General features: G+C 35.4%; 1 protein-coding gene across 5 annotated transcripts; it reads right to left on the bottom strand.

Moving 5' to 3' along the window:
• Nucleotides 1-1790: 1790 nt before the first annotated feature.
• Nucleotides 1791-20373, bottom strand: aifm1 (apoptosis inducing factor mitochondrion associated 1). 5 transcript variants are annotated; one of them, XM_067406510.1, is made up of 20 exons: nucleotides 20305-20373; nucleotides 15214-15344; nucleotides 14037-14136; nucleotides 13740-13766; nucleotides 10462-10518; nucleotides 10058-10369; nucleotides 9882-9947; nucleotides 9109-9269; nucleotides 8349-8479; nucleotides 8103-8193; nucleotides 7831-7915; nucleotides 7663-7739; nucleotides 5689-5797; nucleotides 4789-4896; nucleotides 4503-4591; nucleotides 4235-4375; nucleotides 3880-4022; nucleotides 2791-2915; nucleotides 2478-2668; nucleotides 1791-2383 (listed from the first exon to the last, which is right to left on the bottom strand). In XM_067406510.1, the coding sequence occupies exons 2-20, from the start codon at nucleotides 15316-15318 to the stop codon at nucleotides 2312-2314; spliced, it is 2190 nt and encodes a 729-aa protein (XP_067262611.1). In that variant the 5' UTR covers nucleotides 15319-15344; nucleotides 20305-20373; the 3' UTR covers nucleotides 1791-2311. The 5 variants fall into 5 exon arrangements, with proteins under 5 accessions (XP_067262611.1, XP_067262609.1, XP_067262610.1 ...); XM_067406508.1 differs by lacking the exon at nucleotides 20305-20373 and adding an exon at nucleotides 16542-16751; XM_067406509.1 differs by lacking the exon at nucleotides 20305-20373 and adding an exon at nucleotides 16542-16751 and having other exon boundaries at nucleotides 10067-10369.
• Nucleotides 20374-20379: the final 6 nt, after the last annotated feature.

Raw genomic sequence — 20379 nt, 5'->3', positions numbered from 1 at the left:
TTACAAATATTGCATGTCGTCTCGTAGTAAATATGAAACGTAATATTGTGTATATATTTACTGTTCAAAAGTTTTAGGTCTGTAAGATTTTTTTTTTCTTTTTGAAAGAAATCTCATAAACATTGTTATCAACATTATTAACAAAATACATTATTAAAAAATACCTTTAAATACAGCATGTATTTCAAATAGAAATCTTTTATAATGTCTATATTGCTGTACATGAACCGCCAGCTCTATAGGATGACATTGAATAATAGAGAGAAAAATAAGACACGAATTTAGAGTGGGTGTAAGAAAAACAACTGAAACAAAGAGAAATCTGACTGAGCTCTATGTGTTGAGTCACAGTGGATAACTAGGCCAGTGTTAATTTTAATGTGTCTTCACTCTAGAGTGAAACAAACTAAAGAATAACAGACCCAGTTTTTCTCTGAAATCACACACGCTCAGCGGTCATGTCGATGACGTGTTAAAACATTTCCTTGACCTCAGGAGGAATTAGAGCACATGCCTAAACTACGCTACGCACACACACTTCTGCTCTCGGTCTCAGCCAGCATAATTATCCAAGACCCTCCAAATACACACACACCAGATTTATAATCATTAACATACCTGAAAAAAGAATTATTAACAACTGAATCATAAAATTTTAACTACCACACAAACACACATGCTCTTTAAATTTGTCCATCTCCACAGAGGTTAGAGGTACTTAGGCATTCTGAACTGAGAATTGCTGACTGACTGCAGATTAACTGGCGTGGAAGTAGAAACTTGCGTGTGTGTGTAAGGCCTATGTATGTACGGGTCAGCAACATCCAGCCTGTTCATATGCTTTAGAGAATATCGCAGTCCTGAGGAAGTTTATCTCGGAAACATCTGATCTTGTTTTTGTGGAGCTTAGATTTTGTCTATGTTTCCTGGTGCTTCTACAGAACTCAGTCGCTGCAAACCACCAAAAATACGAGTTACTTTGCAAAAGAACAAACAACCAATGTTGTCCAAATCACAAATTAATAATTCTTATAAGCCGGTTCTTTTACCAAGGAGTTGCCGGAATTTAATCAGTCTGAAACACTGACTTGTACAGCATTAGCAGAGACAGAATTACGCATTTAAACAATTTGAACATTATAGCTGAAATACACCGAAAAGAATCAGAACAGAGATCAAGAAACCTGAAACTTAAATTCTAGGGCATGTTTGATCCTCTGTTTTGAATATTATTTATTCAGCAAAAAATAACTAGACCATAAATTAATAAATCTTTTTTTCCTAAAACTGAATTAATGTAAATCTGTAATATGTATATAGAAGCCAATTTAATGCTGATTAAAGTGTGAGTGCTGCATCAAAATAACAGCATTTGGACACGTCAAAACATTTCGTTAAACATCAAAATTTCATAAGGCACAAACTGTATTTTTTCCCATGGTTATCACTCTGCAGAAAGACAGAATTAGACATTTTCTATTACTCTGACCTGTATAACAGAGCACTGGTGCATAAGGAAATAGGTCAAGGCTATGTTAGGGAACATGTTTGCAGGCAATCACAGGTTTAATGAGCCTTAACATATTGCATCCTCTCCACGCATCTCAAAATCCTCAGGGTCACGCCTATATCGGACACACAGGCATTCAAATGCACAACTTATGAATTTCTTGCATTTGCAGAGGGTTGGTAGGTTCCTCTGACTTCCAGGAAAGTCAAAACAATTGCTGTACATTGTATCTGCAAATATTAAAAAGTTAGGAAGAATTCAAATGAAACATGAGGCATAATTAAAAATAATTTACTTTTATTTAGTTTCATTGGTACCAGCTGCTTTGATCGTGCAGACAGAAAACATTGTGCAACCAGGTGTCAGAGGAATGTCTTTCATCTGGTTTTGTTTGATTCAAAATGCAATTTTATTGCAATACTCAGCAAAAGTGGTTATCCCATCTGGTTTTGAGGTTTTGGAGGACGTGTTTAGAAGGGATGCACACAAAAAGTGAGATGAAATTTTACTGACCTCAACAGAAAAAAAAACAGCACTTTTCAACACAAACAACAGGTATAGATTTCCCTCAGTAGAAAATTGAGTGATACAGTTTGAACCAATCCATGAGCACATTGAAATCACAGCGCCACCTTGCAGCCCAGAGGCAGCATTGCATGCCTTGATCTCAGAGAGTTCAAGGTCAAAATGACAGATGACAGGCTGTTGTAAGCCTGTATGTGTTTGTTCTGTGTATATTTGTCTTTTTCCAAGTTCATTCCACATAGATGTGGACAGAGAACAGAGAAAATGAAAGATTATTCAGTCCTCATGGATGTTGAAAAGCTTGGCCACCTCATTCAGATCTGTATGTTCCTCTCCATCTTTGATTATCTATAAATAAAGTCAAAACAATAAATTAATAATCCTTATCATAGAAACACTGAAATGAAGATGAATGGAGAAAGGGAACAATATTTCTGCTCACCTTCCTTGCGATGGGCATTCTGTTGAAGACGTTCCACAGAACGATACCGACCACCACTTTGTCCCTCAGGTAGAATATCACTCCCTTCCCATAATCCTCCTTCTGCTGGATAAGGGGTGGAGGGGCTGTTGTTCCTGCCTTCAACGCTCCAGCAACCTCCTCTGTCTCACTCTCGGAACGGATTCCGGTGCCTGTAAACAGAGAAAATGCACATTTTTTGTTTTTGTTTTCAGGGCATCTAGTAGCTTATTCTACAAAAGGACACAATATCAAAATAGAGCAACAGCAAATATGTTAGCAAATGTTTGTTTACCTGATTGTTCGGTTGCAGCTTTTGGTGTGTCCTTGGCTGTGGCTTTAGCAAACACTCCCACGGTGGGCAGACTGCTGTCCACTATACCGATGGCTTCATATCCAACATCTGGTCCAAGATCACTCCTAAAGACAGGGACATATTTTGAGTGTTGAATTATGATACAGGGTTCCAACTCTTTCGCCTTTTATTTTATATTATCAAGCATTTTATATATATATATATATATATATATATATATATATATATATATATATATATATATATATATATATATATATATATATATATATATATATATATATATATATATATATATATATATATATATATATATATATTATAATATATATATATATATATTATAATAATATATATATATATATATATATATATATATATATATATATATATATATATATATATATATATATATATATATATATATATATATAAATAATATGTTTTGACAAAAACAAGTTTTATAAACAAAATATATATAAAAAATTAAAATTAAAAATAAAATCTCAGCCTTTAATCCATTTTTTAAGAAAAGTCAAAATTATATAAGATTATACATAATTTAAAATATGATTATATATAATATTATAGATACTGTACTATTCTACATTCCTGGAAAGCACAATAGCTTCTTATCAATCCATCGGTTAACATTTATAACACTGCGTGTAAGCTGTGTAAAAATAACAACTTTATAAAGGTATTATTCTTTGGAATTTTGATTAGCAAATTTTTATGTAGCTAAATCCTGAGCCAAGCAACACTGAATTTGCACTTTCCTGATATTGAGGTAGTTAAATATCTCTACACTTCACATGTGTTCACCATGCAGTGCTGTCACGCATGATCATAATCCAAGAGCTCAGACCTTTTTTTCCCCCATGCTACTCTAACAAAATTTATTTCATGTTTAATTCAAGCACTTTTTCAAGGACTAATGTTTGTTTTTACATACTTTCAAGTCCTTAAACCCATGTGTCTGAAATTCAAGTACTTTCAAGAATATTGGGAACCCTGATGGTATTAAAAACACATTAAAAGGTGAGTTTGTTGAAGATGTGTGGATACCAGAACATAGACTGATGCCAATAGGGTTTGCTGGCTCCAGTCATGTTTTCACCGGCCAGTCTGCCGCTGACCACTGCGTGATCATGATGCTCCACACGCCGGCGGCCCAGCCTGATGTCATAAAAACATGCAGCATCTCCTGCCTGGAACACAAACAAAGAGGAACTTTATTATCATGTCAAAAATTTGTGTTTCAGAACTAGTACAGTTCCTATGAAAACTGAGGGAAATCATCCCCTTTCATTCTTTGGGAACTTCTGTCTTGGTACCATCTGCTAAATATAGACACTTTCAGTTGTATAAGATCCTCCTCTCTCCTCTAAGTTTAGCCAGAGAAAACCTCAGCCTTACATACCACCCAGATGTTGGAGCGAGCCTGGAGCTCAGCATTAACACGGTACCCTCCGAAATCAGAGTCCACCTCCAGTCCACCCGATTTGGCAAGATCTACACTGGGCTCCAAACCAACTGCTGCCACAATGTGGTCCGTCTTCACCTAAAAAAACAACACAAGAAAAAAACTATTAGTGTTAATAACATGAATCTTTATTATTTACCATTACACAAATATAACCATAATACAATGTAATTAGCAAACTGATGATCAAGAAAAGCAGACTCACCAGTCGTCCATCCTTTAGTTTGATCTCCAATTTGTCATTTTTGTAGCTCACATTTTTGACTAGAGCATCCGTGATTACGTTCACACCCTCTATGAATGGTCAAAAGGTTAGATTGGTCAACTATAGGCATTTAAATCTAAAGGAAGCAAATCCTGTGCCAAACAGAACTTAGGTTTCCCAAACATGGTCATTGTTTTTTCAAAAAAAAAGCAATCCCACTCAAAACACATGCAACTGGTTGAGACAGTATTTCTATGTCAGGCTGCTCAAACAAACATTCCCTTACCTTTCCGGACTTTCTCAGTGGTCCAGTTACTCAAGTATTCAGGTAGTACTTTTCCCATGTTACCCTTCTCTGGGAACATCTGGATCACCTCTACACCAAGGTCAGTGGCTAAAAAGAGTGAGAGAGAGAGAGAGAGAGAGAGAGAGAGAGAGAGAGAGAGAGAGAGAGAGAAAGAAAGCATCAGCAAAACAAAGGAGAGAGGATAAGTCAGTTGTTTGTTTCAATAATAAAAAAAAAAAAAAAAAAAAAAAAAAAAAAAAAACATTTAAATGAAATGAACTCCAACTCTTATAAAAAGATACACACATATACATACATATATACACACAAATACATACAGTGCTGGATAGATTACTTACAAATTGTAGTTAGTTATTGATTTCAAATTACATGACCAAATTTGTAATTAATAATGTGATCTATTACATGACACATTCTAGGTAATATAATATAATTTGACTACTTTTAGAACAACTTTTTGAACTGATTTATCATATTGATTTGAATATGACAATCTTAACATTTATATACAAATCCAAATAGAACGAAAATATATTCCATCTTTATCAACAACATGATATACACTAAACATTTGGGCTACATCAGGATTACATCAGGGTTTTCTCAATGAATAATATGTAATCATGTAATAAATAAAAAAGCAACTGTAATCTGATGATGAGCATTTTAAAACATAATATAATCTAATTGCAACAACTTAATTTTGGGAATCTGATTATGTAATAGAGATTACATATAATCAGTTACTACCCAGCACACACACACACACACACTTTATATATAGAGTAAGGTGTTTGTTTGTTTTTTGTTTTTTTTTACAATCAACATTTTATCCTGATTTTTTCCCGTTTAAAATGACAGCTGAGGGTTTGGACTCACATCTGCGACCCATGGCACATGCTAGTTCGCTACCGAGAAAACCTCCGCCGATGATGGCAATGGACTTAACCTCTCTAGAGATCTTCTCTAGAGTTCTAAAGTCTTCAATCTACAAAACAGAACAAATGAAGGTTAAACACTGGAACAAATAGATATATAAAGACAGGATTCCCACACATTTTGACCATCAAATTTTCATTAGCTTTCTAGTTATTACATGTTTTTAGGATTTACAAGGATAAAGAGGAAAAAAAAAAATAATAATAATCACAGAGCAATTTTGAGCAAATTTTTTGTTTATTTTAATTATTTTCCCGAAATTTGAAATTCCTTGCTATTTCCAGGTTTTCTTGGACTGTAGGAACAAGACAAAGAATTTGAGGCAACACTGAATGCTAATATGTAGGAAAATATTCACCTCAACAGTGATGTCTGTAAAACTGTACACTAGGTTTAATGTTTAAAATAAAAAAATCTACTCTTGTAATTTATAGTGGTCTGCAAAATGCTACAGTGACATAATTAAAATCAGGGTGCCCTCCAGTGGTGTTCTGCACATTTACAGTGTCCTCCACAAATATTGGCACCCTTAATATGAGCAAAGGCGGCTGTGAAAATAAATCTGCATTGTTTATTTTTTTGATCCTTCATTAAAAAAAATTCACAAAATTCTAACCTTTCATTGAAGGAAAAGAATTGAAAATGGGTGGAAAAGCTCATTATGAAATAAATGTTTTTCTCTAGTTCATGTTGGCCACAATTATTGGCACCCAATTATTGCAATGTCCTTTTCCCAAGATAACAGCTATATATAGAGTCTTCTTCTATAATGCTTCCAGCAGAAAAATAGGCCCACAACATTAAAGATCCAGCAGTATATTTAACCGTGGGCATGGGGTACTTTTTATCCATGTGTGCACCAAACCCATCTGGTGGGTTTGCTGCCAAAAAGCTCTTTAGTTGATTGAAACTTCTTAATTATTTCCCTGATGGTGGAAATTGGGATTTTCAATGCATTAGCTTTTTTCTCATACCCATTTTCTATTTTGTGAAGCTCAACGATCTTTTGCTGCACATCAGAACTATATTATTTGTTTTTTCTCATTGTGATGAATGATTAAGGGGATTTGGCCTTTGTGTTTACACATATTTGTACTCCTGTGGAACAGGAAGTCATGGCTGCACAATTTCATGCTCCTAGTCACCCTGGTGTGCTAAAAAATGTAAATGTGAATGGGAATATACTTCAGAAATATTTTACTCAGAAGAATTTCTAGGGATGCCAATAATTGTGGCAAACATGTATTGGAGAAAAACATTTATTTCATAATGAGCTTTTTACCCCATTTTCAATTCTTTTCCTTCAATGAAATGTTAGAATTTTGTGAATTTTTTGAATGAGAGATCAAAAAGATAAACAATGCAGATTTTTTTTCACAGCCACCTTTGCTCATATTTACTAAGGGTGCCAATATTTATGAATTTGGTATCTCAAGAAATTATGTGCATATGCACTTAGTAAAAGAGCTCATCTAAAAGAAACATTATTTTGGTTCTAACTGTACTGAGACTGCAGATTTAAGTATAATCTGATCCTGAATCAAGTGCATTTCAGTCAATTGGCTAATATTGATGTCAACATGAAACGGCATTCACAACCCATTAATGTGAATAATGTAAACTGTTAGAGTGTAATAGGAAATTCAGCAAGGAAAAAATGGGGCAGGACATGATTTTATCCATCATCTGAAAAGGAAAGCTTTTAAGTGTCCAAGTGATGCATTGCATGTTGATAAAGACAAACTTTTTTCCTTTAAAATAACGTACTAATGAATTGTGAACTGTAAGACCAGGAACATGTTTTAAGAATATAAATTGGATCAATTTTGATTTCATGTCAACATAGACATATTAATTGAGGATTTGATTTGAACACTGCTTCACTCTGCCCAAAAAAATGTGCAGCAGACATACTTTCCTAAAGAGGGTCGTCCTCTTCATCACCTCCTCTCCTGCCCTGTCAATCACTTGCAGGTTCCTAGGCACCCCACCTGATACACACACATATACATTTACAGGACAGTCAGCAAGAGATTTTACACCTCTGCATATGTGTTCACGTGTATATTGTATGCGTTTTACCTGTGGCAATCAAGCACTTTTCATAGGAAATCTCTCTACCATCACTTAGTTTGACTTTGTTTCCTCTGACATCCATGTGTACCACCTACACCATAGGTACAAACAAGCACATACAGGGTTATGATGAGGACAACTCAACTGCACACACTTTTGAATCCATAAAACATTCCCTACTCTTCTGTGACCTCAGCATTTTTCAGACTTGTTCAAGTGAACATAATTAAGAATGCAACTCTACAGCAACATGAGATGCTGATGTCAGAGTTTCTCACCTTATGGCCTGTAAGAACAGCCACACCCCCATTCTCCACTTTAGCAAGATCCGCGGGACTGACATAGAACGAGGGAGGCTGGAAGTAAATACTAAAACAAACAGAAATAAATTAATATCACAATTTCTGCAAAGAGTCTGAAAAACAAAATCCAGAATTCTGATAAAATTATGACACTTTGACAACAAAACCAGTGTATCAGTGTTTGGTCTGGTTTAGGTGGTCTGGAACACTCTTGTCACACACCTCCTCTCTTTGCCATTCCATTGTTTGAAGCGCAGTGTTTCAGTGACCTTGGGGTCATCGGAGAACCAGAGTTCTTTAGAGAGAGGGGGTCTCATGTAGGGAAGGTCAGACTCCTCCGTTACAATCAACACCTGTGTAACAAAAACACACAAAGCGCACACACACTTTAATACCTAGATATGTTTTGCATATGGGATTCAAGTAAGGGCACAATGCATGGTTAATTTTTTTTTTTTTTTAACTGAAAGAAAACTAAAAGACTTCACGAAGTGTATTTTAGGGCTCTTAAAATGTATGTAAACTTGTGCACCGAAGATATTAAGTTTTTATTATTCACCAAATTTGATTATATTACTCTTTCTGCTTTCTAAATACTGGTCAGATTAATTGATTAATCATGATTAAGTAGAAAAAACAAAACAGTTTTGTTAATCAGGTACGCTATCAACTTAAAAGTAAAAAAGTAATATTTTCTAGATATTTTAACCGATTTCTTTAGTAAAATGACAATATGAAAACATTTTATTTAATTTTGTAAACAATGGTTTAATTTTTTTGTCTTTACAATATCACATGTACTGTATTATTTTCTATATTACTGCTATTAATACAGGAAAATGTCTATATTTAAGAAAGGAAGTCTCACACAAGGTCCCTCACCCTTATACTTGGGGGATCTTGGCAAACACATGTTTTGATGATTACAATAGATGAGCGTTACCATAATTCCGCCAAACTACTACCAAACTGACAGACTCACCCTGGCACCAGGGTCACGTGCCCGAATGGACCTAGCTGCAGCGAATGAAGCTGTGCCTCCACCAATCAGCAGATAGGGAGCGTGCTCAGGGACATCTAATTGAGCAGCAGTGGGTTCAAGGGGCACAGCAGCAGAAGCTGGATCAGGATCAGGATCTGCAGCTGGTTAAAGAAAGACAAATTTAGTACAAACACACACACACAAACAAGCGCTTATGAATAACTTGACATGAATCGTGAATTAGCCATGTGCACTTATTATTATCTGTACAAGAATATGCGAGTAATCTCCGGAACACAGCGCTAGATGAGGGGAGAGATTAGCATTTTTATAGTAATATTAGTGCAAATGATAGCTCGCATAATCTAGAAAAGCGGCTGCAAATTGGTCATAAGTGTGTGACCTTGTACAATTAGCATTAGCCATTAGCATTAAATCAGTCACACTGATGCAACAAACGTCCAAAGAATGAAATGGCTGAGTTGGGAAAAAAAGATAAGGCCTTGAAAAGAAGTGAGGACAATGTGGTTTATATAGACAAGAAAAATGAATGATCTTCAATGATAAAGGAAATAACCAACCAAAGACAGACCAAGACACAATCTAGTCAGACTCAAAAAAGATCATATGTAGACATAAAAATTAAAAGGTGTAGTAATAATAAGTTTTGAAATAGGTGTCCATATGTGTAAATCAAGTAATTATAGTATGTTTATCGGTAACATGTTTAAACTGCAGAACAGTTTCCCATCCAGTCAAAACTGGACTCTTACCACTCTCAGAAACAGATGAAGCCTCTGGAACATGCTCAGCGATGATTACAGGTGTGGGCTCTGTGTCTTAATCCCAATGTAAGAGGAGAGGAAAGATGTTAACCTCAGTTTCCAAATCAAAGTATTTCCCTCCTTTAAAAAAATCCTGGATTTCCATGCAGATGTGTCAAGCTTACCACTCTCACCTACAGGAGCTAAGGGCTCTTCACTCTGTGTAACTGCTGGAGCTTCTACAATAGGTTCCGTTACAGGGACTTCAATGACAGATTCTGCTACAGAGGCTTCAACAGGCTCCGTTACTGGGGCTTCCACAATGGCTTCCGGAATAGAAGCTTCTACAACGGGTTCAGTTACAGGTTCTTCTACAAAGGGTTCAGTTACGGGAGCTTCTGCAACAGCTTCAGTTTCAGTGGACTTCACAATAGCTTCTGTTACCAGAGGTTCTTCAACAGGAGGTTCTGTTGGTGTTGGTTCTTCAGCAACAGGCTCTAATGCCACAGATGAGCAAAACACAAGATTGTTTGATTGAGACAAAAGAGGCACCTAAACAATCCTCCACTCCATCTTCCCCAGCTCTTACCACTTATAACTGGCTCTGGAGATGGTTCTGGGATGGATTCCAGAGGTGCTGCAGCATCTAAAGCAGGATTATGAGTAGACAAGTGACTTTAAAAAAAATACCTAGCATTTTTTCCATTTCCCTGAATCCTAAAACTTTCAAGCTTTGATAGGTTGTAGGAGGGGTTCTTCTGGTGAAAAAGGAAAAATAAAAGGATCCAGGATCAGGAATGAAGTTGTCGGAAAAGGGTAAAAACATAAGGAAAAGGACAATAGTTATGGGTGAATGTGAAGGTGTCAGAGTCTTCATCCACTTCCTCCCATAGTTGCAACATTTTCTTCGTGAATTTACATGACAGGATCATCATGTTTTGGGGAAAACTACCATGTTACCATGAAGTGCATCAATTCCCAGGAATTTTCTCTCGGACTTCACTACCTTTACATTAAACTCATTCCAAGATTCTTACATCAAAAATAAATGGAAGCTCCTCTCTGCCATTTTTCTCTTAACACTCGTAGCTGCTTCTGATGCTGGGTCAATGTGTCGATGCCAATCAAAAATCCAACAGAAACTTGTGAGGAACATGGACATTAACAGATTTTCAGTAGATTTCAAAACAAGTTCCAGAAGATGATGAGGGTTTCTCCAAAACTTCAGCTTCATTGTGCAAGCAGAGGACAGGACAGACAATCCAGACAAATGGATAGTCTAGCCATCTAAAAATCTTTGCACATATTTTAACAGGAAAAAAGCAGTTAAAGCAAGACAATGAGCAAGGCACAACAGCTTTCTTCAAAACACTTAAGAGTTAGTAGGATGAACGGAAAAGGAGGAAAAAACAGTGCGGTGTTCTTGTGGTGGAAATGTTTGGTTGTTGACAGACAATGTGTGATGCACAAAACAACTGACAAATGAAAGACATGATGAAGAAGAGCCTCAGGCATATCCATCAACGATGAAAGAACATCACCTCAATCCAACCATTCTTGGCTCAATGGCAAAAAGAAAACATTTTGCACAATTTTATCCTCTCAATTCAAAACAAAAAACAAAACAATGGATAGTCAATTGGTTGGGTGAGGAATGTCAATGGAGTTACCCACAAGGCAGTCACACAAAAACAAAAGCTCACAGTCAAACACTTGATATAGAGGAGACAGTTCACCATATATGAGCAGAGGTGGAAAGTCACGGTGACAATTCTAAAGACAGCTGACAGGTCACATTTACAGTTCCTAGATGCTTGTTTAGAGTTATTTAACGTTATTTAGAGGAAAGTGCTCATATAATGCAGAAACATTAGGAGAGTTAAAGATGACATTTAAAACAAGTAAAAAAGACAGTTAACAGGAACATTAAATAGTCACATCATGCAGCATGCAATGTCCCAAGAAGCATGCATGATCACCAAGGATGCATTTGTTTGATATTGAATTTATTTAAAATGCAGTATCAACAATAACGTTGTGAAATATTGCTACAACTTTAAATAACTATTTATTTTTTTTAAATGTAATTTATTCCTGTCCTGTTTTCAGCATCATTACTCCAGTCTTCAGTGTCACATGATACGTCAGAAATCATTCTGATATGCTGATCTGCTGCTCAAGATACATTTCTTCTTATTATTATCATCAATGTTGAAAATGGTTGTGCTGCCTAATATTTTTGTGGAAATTTGAATTTTTTGTAACAATGTAAAAGTTACCTTACTGCCACTTTTGATCAGTTAAATGCATCCTTGCTAAATAAAAGTATTAATTACTTTAAAAAAATCTTAATTGAATGGTAGTATACATCGTACATCAAAGTCCCGTATTCTACAGTCTTTGATCATACATGCACAACTTATAACAGAAACTCTGGATTTGTTTTTACTAAGAGTATGCATTTGCTGATTATAGCATGTTATGAATAAAGACCATGTTAATAATTAGAAGAAATTAAAGAAGAAAACTAGCTTCCTCAGGTAATTACATGCAAAATTAAAATGGTTCTTATCATGGGAAATTTAATTTTCCTTGACTTTTCTATAAAATAATTTTAAAACTGATTTATAAAACTTCTTGTCCAGTCAAAAAATATATATATATATATATATATATATATTTAAAATTTAAAATATTTGATACTAACTAAAACTCAAAAGCTACCCATTTATTTCTAAAAATAGTGAAATTGGAAGAACTAAATTAGGAGTGATTTTACCACAACAAACCTTGACTAAAATTATAAGAGAACTGTGGGAAAAAAATAATAAAACAATAAAATGTTGGATATGACCCGTTTCAGATTACATTAATTTTACTAAATCAACTAATTTTACTCTGATAAAACTGAGATGGTTAAGCAATGTTATGTTATGCTACGTGCATACCAAAATGAAGATATTAAACATGCGACCAGGAGCTGACTTTATCGTTGTACATAAAATATAATATACCATTTAATATGTTCAGGTTGTTAATCCCTTTTTCAGACTAAGCAGAGTTAAGAATTTTTCCTAATTAAAGTGTTGCATCATCATGCATGAACAGGGCATGTTGTGTATGTTAATGTGTGTCCAAATAACATTGGCAAATACCATCCAAAGCCTTGAGACCTCAGAGCACAACAGTATTGCATCACATATCTCATATGATTTCATCTTAATTTTCCAATCAAATCGGAATTTTGAAAACTTTCAAATAAGTCATCAGATAACTGACATTTAAACTAAGACTTAAGTTTTGCACTGCATTCAGCAGCCAATGCACAGGGAGTGGACAGCAGTGCTCTGTGTGTAAGGCTGAGAATGTGCACATATAGAATAGGGATGTGCGAGACTATCTGACAAGTTGATTAAACGATATTGCTGCTGCAAGACGACTTGGAAATACTAGTCGTTTACGTTTTATTTAATTTGAAAATTATTTTTTTGCCACTGAAATGACGTGGAAAAAGTGTCCCAATCAACCTGAATTCACCCTATATAACAATTAAGCTTGCGTATAGGCTTGGTATACTACCGGTCATACGGGACAATACGGTATGATAATTTATGTTGGATTAAAAAAAGAAACATTATGAATGAAACTTACATGACACTTGAACAGTTGCTATATCAACATCCTAACGAAGAGAATATGTTTAAATAATGTATAGCTGTCAGTACACGTCAAGCTTTTCCTGCAATTTTGACTAGTCGGTTGCAAAATATCCGTTTAAACGTTAATGAAATTAGTCATTGCGCACATCCCTAATATAGACAGACGAATAGAAAGAATCTATAGCAGCATATAGAAATAACATCTCACCTTCTTTTGATTCTGCTACAACTTCAGCTGAAACACAAAGGACAACAGTGAATTAAAATTCTCTGATACTAAATAAAGAATTTTTTTCACATCTGTGCTGCAGACAGCAGTAAATTAAAGGCAAAAACGTTTTTTTATATGTTAAGAAATAAGTAGGCAGGAGGCACACATCAGGGACTCTTTAAGATGAAAATATACTAATTGAAACAACTGCTAATTAAATGAGACCAGTGATTTATTGTTTAGTTTGTGTTTATGTAGTTAGCATGTCTACATGTGATTAGTGCAATCACTTACCTACAGCCTCAGCTGCTTTTGGCTCTAGTTTTGGTCTACTGGCAAGTTCTATCATACGCTCATTAAATCTTTCCTTGTCCCCTGAGACAGTGCGGTATGCCTTCAAAACACACAAACAAATAAACAACACTCATTTTGAACTCTGCAAATCTGAGAATGAACATCATATTTAAAAACACAGCACTCAGTGTATCTCGACAGCACTCAAAATGCTAGGGGGAAATGTTGGTATCATCAATTTTTAAAAACTTGGTACCAAAGTCAATAACCACAACAAGAACAGTTCCAATTCAAATATCTGTAAAAGTTGTAGTAACTATAGCCTCGTTTCCACCGAAATTACCCGGAACAATTTGACCCAGGAACGTTTTTCTCTGTTGCTGTCTACGTTTCCATCAAGGTCTAAAGTATCGTGAAGATTAGTCCATTGATGTAGGACTGCACACAACTTTCCAGTTCCCGCTGGATTTCGTCCTCTGCATATACATTTAATAAAGCCTGATCCTCGTCGTTGGTCCATCGTTTGTAATTTTCAAACTTCATTGTTGATTAGAATAGCAAACAACTCTGACTGCACTTTTAAATTAACGCACTTTTAAAAATGATGGTTGAAATAAAATGCTGTGTGGAGTCAACTAATCAAAATGCTGCATGATCTCAACCAATCAGCATGTACAGCACCCAAGTCCCAAAAAAAAAAAAAAACTTCATTTAGACCCTGTTATCTGCGGTCAAAACACACAGAGTAGTATCACCCCAAAGTCCCTAGTCCCTGCCTCCTGGGGAAAGTTCCTGCAGTGGAAACGCAGCTTATGTGAGAATTTGGGTGGCCTAATGGTTAGAGTCAGACTGTTAACCTGAAGGTTGCAGGTTTGATTCTCAGTACCAACAGGAAATGACTGAGGAGCCCTTGAGCAAGGCACCTGACCCCTAATCGCTCCCCAGGCACCACAGAAAAATGGCTGCCCTCTGCTCTGGGGGTGTGTGTGTCCACGGTTTGCAGTGTGTATGTGTGTGGTCACTACTCCTAATGTGTGTGCAGCACTAACTTGGATGGGTTAAATGCAGAGGATAAATTCCGAGCTGTCCATACTTGGCCTTCACGTCATGTCAATAAATATTCAGCATATTGTCAATATGGGGCTGATGAAGAATCAAGTAATAAAGGTGTACTTACATAAACTCCCGCCCCCAGACATGTTGCTCCAACCAGAATGTAATACAGAGTGTTTTCCCCACTCCCTCCTGCTGGCCCTGATGACATCTGGGCTTTTTGAACCATATCCAGTCTTCTACCATGTCTCAACACTGAAAAGTCATAAAAACAACAAAAAAAAATGTCTAAAACTCATTGTACTGGTGTTACACATATCAAATATATGGTTATCCATTCCTTTAGGAACTCCAGAATAAAAATATTTTTACACCCTTAGAAAGACATTTTCATAGTGCTAAGCATCTGAGTATCACAGACTTTCAAGTCATTCCGAACACAACAAACTCACATGCACCTCGCCCCTCGTCACGCTGACCTTTCTAACGTGATTACATAATGCGTGGCACATCGCAAAGAAGTGCAAGATGAGCATTTGTGGTTAAAAAGTATATAATCATTTTATGTCATTTTTTTTTTTTTTAGATAATGTAATCTGAGCACTTTGAAGCTGCACTGAAACTGTAGTTTTGACCTTCAATGTCCCCATTGAAATCCACTATATGGAGAAAAATCCTGGAATGTTTTCCTCAAAAACCATAATTTCTTTTTGACTTAAGAAAGAAAGACAAACATCTTGGATGACATGGGGGGTGAGTGAATTATCAGGAAATTTGAATTCTTAAGTGAAATAATCCTTTAAAATGGATTAGGAACTATTCATCTTTTTTATTCTCTTTTTAAATTCTACTCCAATAATATTTAAAACCAAGATTTGTTTATATTTATTAATGAATATTAATATTGACATTAATATTTATTAATGTCCATGTATTTATTTAGTTGGCAAGTATCCGTGTAATAAGCGGGATAGTATCCAGTCAGTCTATCTTATAATAAACCACAATAGTGCAGCAATAAAATTCCCTTTGATAGCGTCATGGAGTTGTCAGAGCCAAAAGTGAAAGAGAGGGGGACTTGACGATCACCGACCTTGACCAAAAATTACTCCAACACTTGCACTCCTGCATTAACCCATAACGTTACGTCTTTTCGTGCCAAATAATTATGTTTACAGAATGGTCGCATAGCGATTTTGCTGAAATTGTGTTTGAAGGTATGCGCTGTCACCGCAAATATAGCAGTGAATAAAACTTCAGTGGTGTTTATCTATTCAACTGAACTCGGTGTGCTTCACTGCTTTGACTATCCACGCGGTCAAACAAGCTCGTATTCTACCGCTGCCTAGACTTGTGCTGCAGAGAAATTCTGCAAGCCGTTGTTTGCTAGACTGAATGAGGTTCACAGGTGATTTTCTGAGCAACAGATTTCTGCCGTTTATCTCGACTTGCCTGATTTCCTCGCATTCTGCAGACACAAAGTGGATGAGGCCCGGGCCAGCGGAGCCAGCTTATTCCATACTGTCTTGCACTTAAACATCGCAGCTCTGCTGTGCTTTTCGGTAAGACAGTCTGGGGAACTTCTCTGCCAAACTCTCCGTGCAACTCTTGCACAAGGCCGGAGACCTTCTCAGGTCACACAGCTCCTGCAGGCGCTTCCGGTTTCCGCTAACGGCCCGCCCCCTCCCTGCTCTGATTGGCTGCGGTACTGAAGGATTATTGAGTAATTGGTCAGTGTTTCTGTCTGGTAAAATTTCCTAGCGTCACGATTGGCTTTTTGTAAGGAACGCCTTAACGACGCCATAGGTCGTGTGACGGGAGACGTAGAGAGACATGTGAGAGAGACAAGTGATTGATATTTCTTTTCTAACTTTCTTCTTTCTAGCTTTCTACTACTTTATCTGGCGTTTAAAAACAACACACAAAAATTACTGTTCAAAGCATGTACATGTAATGTACATGGGTCATTCCTGGGATTCTGTAATAATTTTAACTATAACTTCTTTATATGATTAATTGCCTAAATACCCCACATCATTAGGCAGTAGGCACATATCAAACTTCCAACAAATCATTTTTTCCCACCTCCCGCATTAAAGTCCTTTTATTATTTTCAGTTCCCAACCAGATTTAAACACCTTTTATTCTCAACCTTATAACGGAAAAATGGAGTTTGTTTAAAAAGGATTTGCTCATGTGTCCCTCATAACAAAACTACAAATGTAACATTTATGATCATTTTCACATTTTTATTAGACCAAAGTCAGAGCCATAGAGATGGCTCTGACCAAAGTTAAAAATAGACAAATTCTCTGTCTGTAGTCTTTATTTTTGTAAAATAAATAAATAAAATAAAAGTTTTTCAATTTAGATAAAACCACAAATTTATTGTGTTAGTCCTTAACATGTCAAGTGGTAATCAGCAAGAAATGCCTTCATTTTTAAAAATGTCTTCCATATTTTCCCCCCAAAATATTAATGTGACAAGGTTGAGAATAGTGTGACACAGTTAAAGGTTTGAAGGGAGACATTGCTTTCAATATTATATTTTTAATTTGGTATCCCTTTCATATTGTGCCCTGCTTTCAGGATCAATATATCTGCATGCACAACACAGTATTTCTGCTGCTGATGTGACTGCCATTTCTGACATAGGATGCTTGTCAGTGTTGTGGACAAATTAAACAAAATTATGAGTTGTCATGATTTTTGTAAGTATATCTTCACTGAAACCATGACTAATATATTATTGTTTATTAAAATTATTCTTAAATGAAGTAAATAACTCAAATACACTAAATAACACTGTCACAAGTTAACAACCCCAAAACAATGAGATACAGAGTTTTGAGCAGTGAAAAAAGTGTATTGTATATACTTATGGATTAAAATAAAATTTAAAATAATCACTTTTCATCTTAATTTTATGTGATGGGGTTGAGTTGGGGTGTTCGCGCAGGCGGCTGTGTGCAACTCCGTGTAAGTGGTTAAATGTAGGCCTACTTGCATCTCAAAATGGTTTTATGACAGAAAAATGTATGTAAACACATTCAGTTATGTCTTAAGGAATTAAATACAGGACAATCTTATGTTTCAAAAGAGATCTCTGCATTAGTTCAGTGCAGCTTATTAGATCTCCCGCTGCCTATGATGTCAACAGTTAATTAAACAACAGACGAGAATGAGAAAAAATCACTCGCAGCTCTTGAATGGAAAACATTCAGATAGGCCCTGTCCAAAATGTCACCCTAAATTAATGGGACTAATTTGACTAATGGGAAGTCTGCTGCGGAGCTCGCTTCAGTCTCGGCAAAAGTGTGCATCGAGGGCGCATATCGACCACAAAGGGGGCACTCGCGAGCACACTTCTGAAACCTAAAAAGACAAATGTGACTCCCTACGATCTCATGGGCTTAAAGGACACGTGTGCAGCAGCTATTGTCCACATTTGGGACAGGGCCATACTCTTAAATACTGAAATCATTCTTTGTTTATTGCTTGATTATGTTTTTCTTCCCCCTCTTTATTATTTACTACTTGCTTTTATGTTTTGAAGCTATACTAGTTTATATATTTAAAATTCTTAACATACAATTGTTTTAATTTAAATTTTTAATTTGTAATTAATTTTAAAATACTTAAAATTACATATATAATTTTAAAAAGATTGTCAAGTCTGTAAACTGATTAATTAATAAGAAAAAAAAGTAGATCAAAAATCGGTTTAGAATCGGATCGTGACTCCCAGAACTGGATCTAATCGAATCGGATCATGAGGTTTCCATCCTTATGCGTAGCTGTCAATAGAGGGAAATCTCTTTGTGTTCCGAAGAAGAACAAAGGTCTTACGGGTTTGGAACAACATGAGGGTGAATAGCCTAAATGATAACAGAATTTTCATTTTTTGGTGAACTAATCTTTTAAGCGCCTGTGAATTACCTGAGTCTGTGGGTCTCTCAACAGTGTTCAGCAGCAGCATCTCTACAAGCCTAATAGCGAATCTGTAAGTTTATCTGTTTAAAGAACAGCGCCGTTATTACCTCGCTAGTGAGAAATGTCATGTAGCTTTCAAGTTGCTAAATTATTTTAATCATTAGAGCAGCACTAACAACACATTTCTGTGTTGAGTGAGTGAGTGTGTGTGTCCATGTGTTGAGATGCGATCTTTATCTTTGTAAGATTCTTTTGAAGGTATCTAATTGTCATAAACAAGTACTTTTTTGGAACTTTTTTTACAACTCCACTCTTTGGAACAACAGGGCTATAGCTCAGGACTAAATCTCTGTTTAAAATAGCAAAGGCATTATTTTTATTCATGATATATTAGATGATGATGGCTATTCCTTATCTCATAATGATTTTATTTATAAATACAGAGTTAGAATTACGATAAAACGTATATGCAACGCTATAACTGGATTGTTAAGAATCACTGAAACTCAAAACATGACACTGATGTTTTAAATTTTGTTTTATTGAGATATTATATCCATATATCCTTGTAAATGGAAAAAATGTAAGCCCTCCTTTAACATGTTTCTATGAGTTTGTTTAAATGTTTCAATGCAAATGCTTGAAAAACATAATAAAAAACTTTGTCAAAATATTTATTATTTTAGTTTTTTTTTTCTTTGATCTCTACATCAGCTACATCTTTGTCTTCATCCTTGCTCCTTGTGTTTTTTTTACTCCTCTTTTTCTTACTAAAAAAAAATATGTGTGTGTGTTTGAGTGGGAGACAGAGCGGCAGTACTTTCCGTACATAATAAAACTTAATTTAGTGGCAAAACATGGAAATAATTTGTCGTTTTTATAATATTGTTTACTATATTTATTTGCTTGGTCAGTGTCGTTGTGGGTTTGATCTTTTGCAGCTGTAGGCTATGATGTTCCCAGAACGTTAGCACAAAAAATAATAACAGGCTACATCATTCATGGAACGTTTTTTTTTTAAGTTGGATGGTCCTCTAACGTTTTATAAATGTTTCAGAATTTCAAGAGAACATTAAAAAAAACAAACGTTCCAGTGATGTTAGCAGTATGGTCAAGTGGAATGTTCTCTTAACATCAGCATAACCACAAAACAAAAAAAAAAAAAAAAAAAAAAAAAAAAAAAAAAAAAAAAAAAAAAAAAAATATATATATATATATATATATATATATATATATATATATATATATAAATATTGTTTTTTTTAACGTTTAAAAAACTCACCTCAGTTTTCAGAACTTTCATTCAATCACGCTGATAGAAAGAGGGTCGGGGCGGTGACCGCGGGACTTTCCAACA

Source organism: Chanodichthys erythropterus, chromosome 13 (assembly GCF_024489055.1).
Source record: "Chanodichthys erythropterus isolate Z2021 chromosome 13, ASM2448905v1, whole genome shotgun sequence".
Classification (NCBI taxonomy): domain Eukaryota; kingdom Metazoa; phylum Chordata; class Actinopteri; order Cypriniformes; family Xenocyprididae; genus Chanodichthys; species Chanodichthys erythropterus.
This window is presented reverse-complemented; position numbering and strand designations above follow the sequence as displayed.